Source organism: Clinocottus analis, unplaced genomic scaffold, assembly GCF_023055335.1.
Source record: "Clinocottus analis isolate CAN_PGR_092001 unplaced genomic scaffold, fCliAna1.0.p SCAF_3, whole genome shotgun sequence".
In the NCBI taxonomy this organism is placed as follows: domain Eukaryota; kingdom Metazoa; phylum Chordata; class Actinopteri; order Perciformes; family Cottidae; genus Clinocottus; species Clinocottus analis.
The window spans coordinates 5,335,714-5,349,023 of record NW_027176042.1 but is presented as its reverse complement, the minus strand read 5'-3'; the positions used below and the strand labels follow the sequence as shown (position 1 = coordinate 5,349,023).

At 44.4% G+C, this 13,310-nt stretch overlaps 1 protein-coding gene across 1 annotated transcript; it reads right to left on the bottom strand.

Moving 5' to 3' along the window:
- Window positions 1-1,569: 1,569 nt before the first annotated feature.
- Window positions 1,570-13,050, bottom strand: si:dkey-156n14.3 (zinc finger protein ZXDC). Its single transcript, XM_068595067.1, has 10 exons — window positions 10,994-13,050; window positions 10,578-10,730; window positions 8,232-8,310; window positions 7,921-8,051; window positions 7,519-7,689; window positions 5,879-6,663; window positions 5,005-5,089; window positions 4,736-4,914; window positions 4,466-4,567; window positions 1,570-2,312 (listed from the first exon to the last, which is right to left on the bottom strand). The coding sequence occupies exons 1-10, from the start codon at window positions 13,002-13,004 to the stop codon at window positions 2,226-2,228; spliced, it is 3,783 nt and encodes a 1,260-aa protein (XP_068451168.1). The 5' UTR covers window positions 13,005-13,050; the 3' UTR covers window positions 1,570-2,225.
- Window positions 13,051-13,310: the final 260 nt, after the last annotated feature.

Here is a 13,310-nt window from a genome sequence, read left to right as displayed (position 1 = left end):
TACCTGCTATTAAAGACTGTGGCAGATGGAATTGTTGAGTCATAGTTCTGTGCCTCCGAGATGGAAACTGAACTGTGTCTGAAGGTGAAGACAAGTGTGGTGGGTTGTGCGTCCCACGTGGGGTTGGTGGAACTTGTAATGTACGTATTCTTTTGTGATTGTGTTTACGTTTATATGTGAGGTGTATGGTACAAACACTATATGTGTCTTATCTCATTTTTTACATGTTGAAAGTGAGAATGTGTCAGCGACGGACGAGCGCGCTCACACATACACACAAACGCGCACGCACGCACACGTTGCAAGTAGTCACTGACCCCCCTTGCATAAGGAGGCTGCTCACATGTTGCCATTGATGAAGGTGACTACAGGGTCTGGTTCACAGGTAGTAATAATGTACAGTCTGTACGGGAATAGTATCTGCGTGTGTGTGGCCTTTTACACAAGAGACATTTTGTCATGTCACAGTAGGCGTTATATTTAGTGTGTGTTGGACGTTCCAGTGAGCTGGATGATGGAACTGGGCCATAATGGATGTTATTAATGTCTCCTGTGTTTGTCCTTCAGCTAAATGGCCGCTGTGATGTGGAGCTTCTGGGGTCTAGGCCCAAACTGCACACCCAGTCCTGCAAAGTCCACAAGTCATAGCAGTGTGACATTAAACACAGGGTCACCAGTGGAAGCGTGGTGTAAACAAAGCGCTCTCCATGACTTGGTTGCCATCTACTGGTTTGATCGTAGTACTGTAAAAGAGAACAGCTGCTTTGGGTGAACTGGCCCTTTAAAACAGGGTGCTGTTGGTCCTCCAGCACAAATCATAATATTCAAGGGTTATGTGAAATGATTGAATCATTTTGCAGCATATCATTAAAACAAGACGACTTTTAAGTTCTAACGCCGTAGTTTAAATTGTATTTCTCGATAACCTTGTGTGATCACAAGAACAGTTTTTTTTTGTCAAAGCGCATCTTATCTATATGGGTGACAAACCCAACGTCTCATTAAAAACTGAGTGAATTTGCGCGTAAATGAGCATTCTATTCCAGAAAAGGTAAAACAGAGAGAGCTTTATGTTTGAATAAGCAACAACTATTTTTTCTGCATGTTGATAAAAACATAAATACTTGTGTAAACATGCAAAACCACTTTTTAATAGATTTGCAAACATTTCTGAAACCCTGTTTTGTAATTTTGGAGATTCATGTGTAGCTTGCGGGGAAATGAATCATACAGGGTCTGACTACTAACTGGATGCATTGTCAATATCGATGCCTGGAGCTTTTAATTAAATTTAAACCATATTCATTGTCTCGAAGTTCTAATTTCTTGTCATGACAGCGCTTGCTTTAACAAGATACACAGTTTTGCGATATAAAGGGATATGTTTTTGTTCCTCTTTGATCCTCTAAACAAGTTTGATACCTAAGTTGTCCCCCTACGTGGAGCTCATTATAGTCACTTGCTCTCTTCATGCATCCTATGAATCCTCGTACATTTTCTTCCCAGTCAAAATAAATCCATCCTATGTTTTCATAAAAGTAAAGTAACGAAGGCCTCCACACGACAGCGTTCTGATTGTGCTTTGATTCTTTAATTCATCTGTGTTTGGCTCTGCCATTCTGTAAACCCACAGCTAAATAATAAATAACAGAACAGATACAATAATAACAAGAAGGTAGTAACTCGTGACAATGCATACAAACACATGTACAGGCATGGTTATTTTTTACATGGGCTTGCTGCTGCCATAGAAACAAGAAAAAAAAATTTAAAAAATCGGACAAACCGTCAGAAATCAAAAGTAGCCACAAAATAAAGCGGATGCCCCGCCAGTGGAGGAATGCACAGCGTGAGGCGTCTGTAAGGCAACTGGAGCGTCGACAGCGCACTGTGTGTGTGTTCATGCGTGGCCTTGTGGCACCATGGAATAGACACCGTTAGGATCAAAACCCAGGACCGCACACCCTCAGGTTCCATTTTGGTACTAACTGGACTTCTGACGCAAACAAATCCTCATCTCCTTTCGTCAAGGTGCATTAACTGTGGACTCGTATCCACCCTCCTCGCCAACTATATGAATATGTCCCAAAGGGCTTTTAAAGTACTGGGGGAAAAGACAAGGCAACCATTTGATGGGCGCCAACCCGCTCAGACTACGTTTGTCGGTGTAAACGGTGGACAGTATCGAGGGCCGTCGTCGCAGCTGACCTCTGGCGCCGTGCTCGTCACTCCAGGTCCTGCAGGTTGATTGTGCTCCCCGTGAACTGGGAGTTATCAGAGCCGTTGTCGTCCTCCGTCATCACCGAAGGTTCCTTTTAAATAAACAGTGACACAGCTCAGTTCTTGTATCATAACTACAGTTGCAAAGCGACGGAAACATTTCCACGGGAGTTTTGACATCTTTAATACAAAAATCACCCCCTCTAAGAAGGGACATTGTAGTGCTTTGGTGCCATCTTGTGGTGGGACTGCAGATTGCAACTGAAAACCCCTCCGCTCACTTCAACATCGACAGGCCATCCATAATAACACTACTAAAGGACCAACAGTCAGACAGCAGAAACACGGTGTTTCACTCTGTGGCTCATCTTACTATAGTTTGACTGGATCAGGGGTATTTTATATATTAATATAAATTAATGTTCAGCAAGGTCCAGTTAGAGAGAATTTCCTCATCAAAAGGTCCAAAACATCACAATAAAGTTATTGTGTAAAATAACAGTTGTATTAATGTGTGTATGTATTCAACCCCTGAATGTCAAATAAAATATAAATTAATATCTCAAAAATATTTATCATTACAGACTTTAAATCGAACCCGATGAATTATAAAATACAGAATCTTAAAAATGTTCATGAAATAAAGTATTTAACTTTAGACTTAACTGAATTGCGCTGCAGCTTTAAATTAAGCTCATTCAGTGATGTCAATCAAAAGAGTCACAATATTAGATGTCTCCCCTCTTGTTTTAGCTCTATTCTCCTCTCTGGCTACATAATTGTTAGGATTCTGATCATATTGCGTTCTTAGATTGAGATGTGAGGTCGGTATGTATGCCCAAAACATTTGTGTTTTGTCTCATAGTGGCGCTTGACCGCAAATGTAGACTAAGCAAGCTCGCAAGCCCATCAACTTAAGCAGCTAAAAACAATTTTAAATTATTCAACCGTTTAGAACCAGAGCAACCATTTCGTAATGCTGTGTTCACACCAACGTGACAAAATTTGGCCGTGCGACCGGATTACATGCAAAGTCAATGCACAGCTTCGTAGGAGCTGCGTAGAAGCGACTTTTCTGGTGAGTGACACGATAGACGCGTTTGAGGCGACACGAACAGCGAGTTAGCCGGAGGGCGAACAGAGCGTTGGGCGCCAGTCGAAATTTCCCAACTCTGGGGACAAAAACGCGTGAGTCATAGTTGCGTCAGCCAATCAGCGTTGAGATGTTCCGCTCGTCGCCGCCGTCCTGTTATTGAATCAAACTTCTGCCGGTGATAGCGCTGATAGCGGCCGTCATTCAGACTGTGTTGTGGGACTACGGATGATATTATGAACCCAGACATGATGGAGTTTGATGTTCTGACGTATATGGAATTTACACAACAAGTATGAAGCAGAAATAGTGGTTGTTTTCATGGTGGATGACGGCTAGCTACCGTTGTAGTAAGCCAGGCACAGTTTCTGGAGTCGGTTAAATCCACCGAGCTGTGTGCGGCTACAGATGGTGTTATGAACCCAAACAGGATTGCGTTTGATATTCTTATTTTTGTGACTTCCACAACAAATATAAAGCAGAACTAGTGGTTATTTCTTCCATAGTTTATAGCAAAAAAGACCGTTCTTTTCTCTGAGAGAAGTCACGCCCCCTTTGTGGCAGCTCAATTAGTCATGCTACGTTTGGTGTGAATACACTTTTTTTGACGCGCGACACAACTGACACGGTCGACGCAACGTGTAAATGTTGGCGCGGTCGGTGTGAACACAGCACAAGTCCCCCAACATGCATGTGCTGCGACGTTAGCGGTGTGTTAACAGCGTGTCCACAACATAACCATAAAGGGAGTTCCGATAGATTGCCTTGTAGTTTATGCTCAAGCAAAAGACAAAAAGAGAAATTTTAAACACATTTCAAGGACATTTGACTCATTTTCCATGTGCTTTCAATGACTGGAATATGTGTCTGTTTGAGGGTTTCTGCAAGGGAACCCTGGTCGTGCCAACACGAGCTATCAGGTCAAACACAGCTTGGAAAAGGTATTTTGTTCAACTGAAATGTTAACAATAAGAAAATATGGACTATCAAGTGTGTTTTTTTGTGTTTTTTCTTAACTACAAGATATCTACATTTAACACTGTCATTGTGTTCACTTTCATTTCCATTTGTTGATGTATTCAAATAAAAAAAAGCTTTTAACTTCACTATCACTTGATGGAGTTGTGTTAAAATATCTAGAACTTTTCCCACCTGTAAAATGTTGACGGGCAAGTCGGCAGTCAGCTGAGAGTGAGAGCTCGAGGGTTGAGAGCTCAGCTGGAAGGCCAGGTCTCCATCACTGGCTGGGTCGTCCTGCATTCACACATAAATCCGTGAGCATGTCTTACAATAACAGCTATGCTTTTTTTCTCTACACGGATTTATGAAGTACTTGAATCAGTCATGTAGTATTGTAATCAGAAACACATGCACACTGTCGTTGGGGAACAAATTGTATTATGAGATGTCTGGGGCTCTCACCTGCAGCAGCTGGATCTGGACATACTGGGCCCCGGTGACGGGGTCCTGCAGGGTCAAGCCCCCATTGGCTGCTGCTGCTACTCCTCCTTCACCATAACGAACACCAGTGGGAGCCGTTGATGTGGGAGCCAAAGCTGCCTTTACTAATTTGGTTTTCCTCTGACTCGAACCTGAAACCCCTGGATTGAGCAAAAAGGATGTTACTTGCTGTAGTTGAGTCACTTTTGGTCGCATTGAATGAAGGCCTGAGGTCTGGCCGTGTGTCTTACCTGAGGAGGCTGAAGGACCTCTTTGCTTCTTCTTTTTGGCCAGCTGGATGGCTCTGTAGTCAGTCCGAGCTGAGCCTCCACTCTCCTGAAATATAAAACAGGACCGCGTAAGTGACCACACACACACCATGAGGGCTTTTCATGGTCAATACCTGCTACGGTCAAGCTGCTAAAAACAGTTTCCTTTTACATCATAGAATACAACAAAGAAGCATCTCCTTGAAAGACCACTCCATTGATTCAGCATTGTACTCCTAGAAGATGAGATTAAACTGTATTGTCCGTCTTATCGTATCCTTTTACAGCATCAGACAGACGTTGACCACTTTGTTGTTACTTTGTTGTTCTTTGTCAAGTCCTGGCGCCTACAATGTCCCCAATGCAAAGCATAAGAGATGTGTTATGCTAGTAGCAGCTAATGTAGCCTGCAGAACAAGTCAAAGTGTGCAAACATACAAAAGATTGAAAGTATGTTTCTCTTCTGTCCAACATAAAGTGAATAAGTTAAATAATAATAATAAATAATAATAATAATAATAAAATGCAAAAAGGTTTTCCAAATTTAAGAAAGAAACATAAGCATTTATAAACAACATAAATTATGAACTGTGAAAGACTATGTGTATGTTACCAGCAGTCAGTCTGTAAAGGTCAGTTCTTTTTAACCAACAGGTTTCTCTTTTGTATTTTCAAACTCTTCAGCCCCACCCGACACTGACTCGAGCTACATCCCTGGAGTACATCTTTCACACCGCTCGCTCTGGAGAAACATATAGCTTTAGAAAACTTCACATATGCAGTAGTCATCCCCAAGTCCTTTAAAACAGGGATAAAAGCCCTTTAAACTGAGTTGGCCGGCAGCATGAAAACTCACCAGGAAGCTGCTTGGTGACATAGCAGAGAGTTCCTGGTCTTTCTGTGGACTGAAGCTGCTGCTGTGACCGTTGAAAATAAACTGGGTGAGGACTTTCCCTCCCTCCTGAGGTCCCAACACCTCCACGCAGCCCAGCAGGGGCCCCGCCCCACCTTGGCCACCCACCTCCACCACCTTCGAGGGTGAGGCCAGCAGCTCGGCAACAGGGGCGACCACAACGGAGGCAGTGGGTTCCACGCTCAGGGGACTGGAGGAGCTCAGTGGGTGCTGCAGAGCGGAGTCCACAGAGGCACCAGCACTCTGCATGGTGAGAGCCGCAAGGGTTCCCAAGGCCTCCGGGGTAACAGTGTGCACATCATCCAGATTGAGAGTGCCCTGTGGGGGCAGGACGTCACACACTGATCCTTCCAAACCGTGGTGGGGGCCTATGTCAGCACTAGCTGCCAGGATAAGAGGGTCCACGGCTTTGGCCAACGTTGTGCTCGTGCCGGTCCCCAGAGTGGTGTTGACCGACGAGGGGTCGATGGTAAGGATGCCCGAGCTGACCAAGGAGAGGTCCATGGTGAAAGTGCCGTTACAGCCGCTCGCGGCGACGGGAATCCCCACTCCGATGCCAGCAGAAGGTGCAGGCCCACCAGGCACGGCGGAGAAAAGTGAGCTGAGGTCCAGGTTGGTCAGCTGGTCGCCTCCGGGAATTCCAGGCCCGGCCACTGTTGTTGGAGTGGAGCTGATGAGCTCACTGCTGGGGGTCAAGGTGGCCGTGGTCTCCATCTGGCTGAGAACATCTGGTATGAAGAGGGGAAAGTCTGGAAATGTTATGGTAGTAATGATTGTGTGGAATAAATCATTCACGTTTCATACAATTGTATACCAACAAACCGAATCATCATTTTAGTAAAACACAAGAGAATCACAAATAACTGCTTCTCGAGAAAGATGAATGCTGCTTTAATGGGATGTTTGTTTGCTGAATGTGCATGAGTTTTATAATTAATTAACCCCAGTGTGGAAAATGTTTATTCATTTCACAACAACCATTTTTCAAAAATAGTGAAGTGTATTTTTGTGGCCGAGACGGTAATGTTAACCTCGCTAAAATAGTGTTATTATCTCCACAAGGAAGATCATGACAATGGACGTGTGCACGTCCGTGAATGAGTGAGTGTGCTCCTCCTCTGTGTCTGTTCACAGCTAATCTGCCATACTGCTGCACCAAACTGAATAATATTCTGAGAATTCAGTTAATGCTGTTGTCTCATTGGACGGCGAGTTCCGGTGACTAAAACACTTTGACAACACCTTTTATTGCCCTTTTTATACTGCCGTTAACTGCCTGCTGACTCCTCACTCATAACTAACCGGCCCCTGCCATTTCTCCACATCCATACACTCAATTTTTGAGTGCAACTCATTTGCCAAAGTAAAGAGAGACAATAAACAACCTTCTTTCAAAATTTCTATAGAAATCCCTCTAATATTGTGATAATGTAAATTATTTTGATCATGTCATGAAAACCTGATATCATTAAATTGTACACAGACATAAGTGGGCCACCTCTGAGCTGCACCACTCTGATAAAGGAGATTGATAAGAGTTATGAGTCATATCCTTTGAATGCATTGCTGTGCTGGTCACTAACCCGGGCTGAGGAGGTGGTGTTTGAGCATGTGGCTCTTAAGGCTGCTGCGGGAGGAGAAGTGCTTGGAGCAGTTAGCCATAGGACAGCGAGTCCTCAGGGTGCTGGCGTCCTGCTTATGCTTCTTGGAGTGGATGTACAGGCTGCTGCGTGCTGAGAACTTGGCATTACAGCCTGAAGAAGATAAAGGAAACAAACACCAGAAATTATTAACTCTTCAGATGATGTGAAACTACTCGAAGGGAAAATAAACGTATTTTACTGCAGTGACAGAAAAAAAGGAAAACTCTTTTCATTGTTTCATCTGGAACTGAGCTAACAGTCTTAATTGATTCAAATAAAAGTAAAACTTTCTTAAATCTAAAAGTCCTTCTTCTATACTCTATTTTTGGTACCTGTACGTACCTTCCGCATGGCACTGGAAGGGCTTGGTACCCAAGTGGATGATACTGTGACCCTTCAGGTGCTCTGCCCGGGTGAAGGATTTCCCACAACCCTCTTCTGTACAGATAAAGCGTCGGTCATCTTCGTGTTTCCTGATGAACACAGAAGGATGTAAGTCAGTGAAGGTACAATCGGTGGACGGAGCGATTTTATAAAAAAAAAAAATAGAAGGAAAATGTTTTTAACTAAAATAGATTCTAAAATAAAGCTGGACTGCAACAGTAAAAACAAGTTTATTCAAACAAAATCAGTATTGTTATATAAGCACTTACCGTTTATGTCGTAGCAACTTCGACATGCTCGTGAAGGACCAACCACAGCCCTCAGAGTCACAGACAAACGGCCTCTCACCTGGAAACAAGACATTAGAAGTTAATTTACCAGAGCCGTCCTACGACCAGCATGACCAAGATAAATAACTTGTGGCTAACTTTGGGCTTAACCCAGGCTTTCTGCGGTCACAAAGCTGAACCAGATATCTGGTGTAACCGTTGCTCCTTCGGTTTAGAGCAGTGGTTCTTAACTGGTCTGGCTCCGGGACCCACCATAACCCTTAATGACAAGCCGCAACCCAAATCGAGGAACATTCTCAACATCTCCAATGTATTTAATGAAAAGATGGTGCAGTTTGAACCAGAGATAGTATGGAGACAGTAGGGTTACATGCTGGGTGTGTGTAGGGGTGTTGAAGGTGCATAACAAAACAATAAGATAAGTCACAGAACCTAAAGTAACTCTGCGGCCAGGTGCACAATAGTCACATGGGAATAAAAAACAATATCAGTATACTCCGTTTAAAGGATTTACATTTTGGTGCCATGCTGTTGAATCACTCTCAAAAACGTCTTTGTCTGTGAATGAAAAATAAATAAATAAATAAAAACAAGGCCGGTTGTATTTTGAAAAATGAGCAGATACACCCGTCTGTGCTTCTGAGCCTCTTACTCTTGACACATGTCAGAGGCTACGTGAGAACGTTAACCCAAAAATGAAACTTAAATGCACGTTTCAAGTCTGCCAGAGTGCCAGTGTTCTGGATTAAAAGTTTAAGAGTAAATTAGACGCGTTCTGTGAAGCACAGAAAGTAGTCGGACTTGATGGCCGAACCCAACCACGTCAGCCCACCAGGGAAATCCTCGGTAACCCTCTGGATTAACCCAACCTGGAACACGCTGAAAACATGGAGGGACGACCCGGCGAACAAAATGACACTGCGCCGCATAAAAGTCCCTTCAAAATAAAACCACAAAATTAAAAAAAATAATAATAATTTTAATTTTTTTAAAATGTATTTATTTATTTCCAAGCAAAGGCCCGCGATCCATTAATAAGGGGTCAACGACCCACCAGTTGAGAACCACTGGTTTAGAGGATTCATTACAGGCATAATATTCGGCTACATCCACACTACTACATTGACATTTTAAAACGAATACCTATTGCTACGTTTACAAAGAACGTCCACACTACTCCGGGGTTTTAATCCAACAAAAAGGGTGGCGTTTGAAAACGCTACTGACGCTAGGTTAGTTTGAAAAATTTGGGGTTACCTCGTAGTGTGAACGGACGGAAACATAGACCTTTGAAAATGATGACGCAGACCGCCGCATTCGTTACTTGATTGGGTCTTAGCAGAAACATCCTTCCCTGATTCGTCACGCCGCCAGAAGAAAACAAACAGCTTTGATTACTGATTGACTTGATGGTCAATATAAATAGCCGATTACAGGCATTGCTACACTTGTTGTTATACTAGCAGCTGTTGTACAGTTAAATTCTGCAGTTTTCTACTACGGCCGATATGTAGCATCATACTAACATCATGGATGCAACATGCAGCTGTCACGCAGCAGACGTTATTGGACAGATTAGCGAGCGGTGTGTCGAGCGGTGTGTCCAGCGGCAATGGACACAAAACTGAGGACTTTCATTTTCATATCAAAGCTTATTTTGTTATGCACAACTATTGTCAAGTACACATAGAAACGCTAAAAGAACAAAAGCCTAAATGTTCTCCAGTACGACAGATTTCAGTCACTAGCAGAGAAAACGTGAGAAATCCATTTTGACAAAATGTATTGACAAACTTGGATTTGCATGTGTTCATTTTAAAGTGCATTTGATGTGTACGAGAGAGAGAAAAAGAGCAATTTTAACGGGTCAACGACCCACCAGTTGAGAACCAGAGTTCAATCTTTCATTATGAACACTTAGTACGATAATACTTTGTAACTAAGCAAACAATCTTCTTCCTGTCACCGGCACCCGCATGCCAAGTATATGTGAATAGTGATGTTCATATATTAATTTTCAGGCGTGTTAGTATGGAAAACAATGCTGAAACGTCTGTGTGGACAGAGATAGTTTTTGTTTTAAAACCTTGCTTTTGAATGAAAATGTACGAAGTGCGGATTGTGACAGTATAGTGTTTTGAAAAAATCTAAAATAAGTGAACAGAGAGCAACACATTAGTAGCATCATGTGATTGGGGAATGACTTATTCTTCAAGAAAACAGCTTCAAATATTCACACCCTGGACAGCATTCCTTCCTCCCAGTTACTCACTCGGGGGAAGTTATAGCAACAACATTGACTACTCTTATCTTGCATCAGCTCACCAGTGTGACTTCTCATGTGGATTTTGAGACGACAGGCCTTGTCATACGTCTTGTCGCAGCCTGGGAAGGTGCAAGTGAAGTGTCCTGTTTCTCTAAAGTGAGTTCGATTGTGGGAGAACAGGGCACTGAAGGTGATGAAGGTTTTCTCACAGCCTACACATGACAGAGGGAAACAAAGTATGACAATAGTAGATGTATTTTGGATAAAACACCAGACTGATAAACGTGGTACAGTTTACTTGCATCATTTTTCACATTAGTGACAATAGTTAAGGTAATCCGTTTCACATTCATTGTTAAGCATTGTAGCAGAACGTCTTCAGACAGCAGATGGAGTATGTGTGTAAAGATAAAAGGGGGGTGGATAAAATACATGCAAAGTATTTTAAAGAAATCCAACATTCAGCTTGTGTTACCTGGGAATTCACACTTGTGTGGCCTCTGTGGCTCGAAGTGGACCCGCTGGTGATTGGTGAGTCGCGTAGCGCTGCGGAACCTCTCGCTGCAGACCTCGCAGACGAAGGCGTTGTCCTGCTCGTGGACTTTAAAGTGAGCTTTGAGGTTATAGACTGTGGTGAACCGCCGCCCGCAGCCCTTGAACGGACAGGTGTGTGGCCGCTGCTTATCGTGGGACTGAAGATGCCGCTTCAGCTTGTAAGAGGTGGCAAACGCCCAGCCGCAGCCCTCTACGGTGCATTGGTAGGGCCGCGGGTCCTCAGCATGGTGCAGGAGGTGAACTTTGAGTTTCTGACGCGTGTCGAATATGCTGCAGCAGCCTGCTTCTGGGCACCCAAAAGAAGCTACGGTCTCTTTCTTGGACCGTATCAGCGGCACAGACTGGAAGTCCCCACTGTCAGAGTCTACCACAATGGTTTTGGGGGGCGGTGTGACAAGATCAGCCTCCGTTACAGCGCACAACGTCCCAGCCTCTTGCTTAACTAAGGGACAGGAGTCCAGAGCTGTCCCAAGCTCTGATAATGAGCAGTCATCCACCAGAGCCAGCTCAGAGTCACTCACAGACAAACCAGGCCGAGGCTCTTGCTGGCTGGAGCTGGACACTGCCAGGGTGCTGATCTTCCCGATGGATTTAGTGCCACTGTCATAGTTGAGGAGAACTATGTCCTCATGGTCTTTCATGCCTAGGTGCTCCTTTAAACTGACCATGTCGTCCTCTTTGTGCACATATCCCTCTGGTGGGGCAGCGAGAGTTAGTATCCCGTTTTCTATGGTCACTATAATGCTTTGGTTGTTTATTGTGATGGTACCAGAAAATGTTTCACTCGCGGGTGGGCTTGTGGAGACCGTGACCGGGTTCGCGCTGCCCTGCAGCCCCGCTGGGTCTAAAATAAAGTCCGAGGTGTCCATGGCTTCCGCGACGCGCGAGCTTCCTGAAATCAAGGCACCGCTCTCGTCAACACGGGAGTGCGACGACAGTTCCCTGACCAGTTTACTTCCATTGTTTTCGGTGCAAATCTGGCCACAGATCTTATCACCGTATTTGTTTGTCAAAACAACATCTTCGACGGTGTGGTGGTATACAGTCTGTTTAGCGTTACCCACGGTGGCGTTGTCGTTTAGCAAATTGAAAACATGGTCGGCTTTTTTCAGGGCCTGAGTATCAAGACAGTTCAAGTTGTCATTAGATTCATACAGAATAAAGTCACTGCTGTTTCCAACCTCCATGGAGCCACAGGAGTTTGTATTAGGGCAATCTTGTCTTTTACCTTTTATTCGATCGCCACCCTCAGAGGACACGTCCGGCCGCTGTTTACTCGCTTCACCATTGCCATCCTCTTGAACGACATTAAAAACAACATACAATTCCTGGGTGGTTTTATCAGCCCGGTTCGCCGTGCTGAAGCTCCCCGGCAAAGAGGCGTTGTGGCTAGCCAGTGACGGCTGCTTGAAGGAGCCGTCCTCACGCGGTTGCCGTAAAACTGGAAACGGTAACGTTAACTGTCTCTGTGGCATCGGTTCCTCTTCCCCTTCAAACAGAGGCAGCGCCATTTGCATTACAGAATCCCCGCTTTCTACCCCGTATTTCCAGGCAGTCTTTACAAACTCCCGCGAACCGAGCAGCGCTTCGAGCTCACTGTCTTTCTCCGTGCTCACGTTATGAAGTCCGACATTTGGCCCTTTTCCTGGTAAATGTGTTTTATCGGTTGGTTGCGGTTTGCTGTTAGACGAACAAGCCGCTCCGCTGCCATTTTCTGCCAGTAGGTGAAACGGCGATGTCCTTGGCCTGGTGTTGTTGTTGTTGTCACTGTGTGGCTCAGGCTGTCCCAGTAGTTCGTCCGCTTCATTTTCGGTGGAAATAAAATAAGGTATCGGGCCTGTCGCTGATTGCAGAGGAGACAAAGTGGTTCCGTGTAGGGCGCCATGTTGAATGTGAATGTTTTGGGCACCCGAAAGCCCCTGCATTTCCATCTTGGTATCCCTGTAGCAGCGACACCGAAAAGGCCCGCCCTAGTTGACGGAGGCGTTCCAGAGAGCCACTGCACGGTTTACAGCAGGCCGGATGCTGCCTTTCTGGCCAGCATGGAAATTCAAAAGTCACGGGTGTAGGGAACAAACCTTGGCGATTATATAATGCGTATACCATTTTATTACCTCCCAAAGCTGTGAAACTGCAAGTGTTCCACCAAACAACATTTCACGGTATGTTTTTCCTAGTTTGACATGTCAAAGAACAAGCACTTGTAAACCAGACTAATACCTAAATTGACGAACACA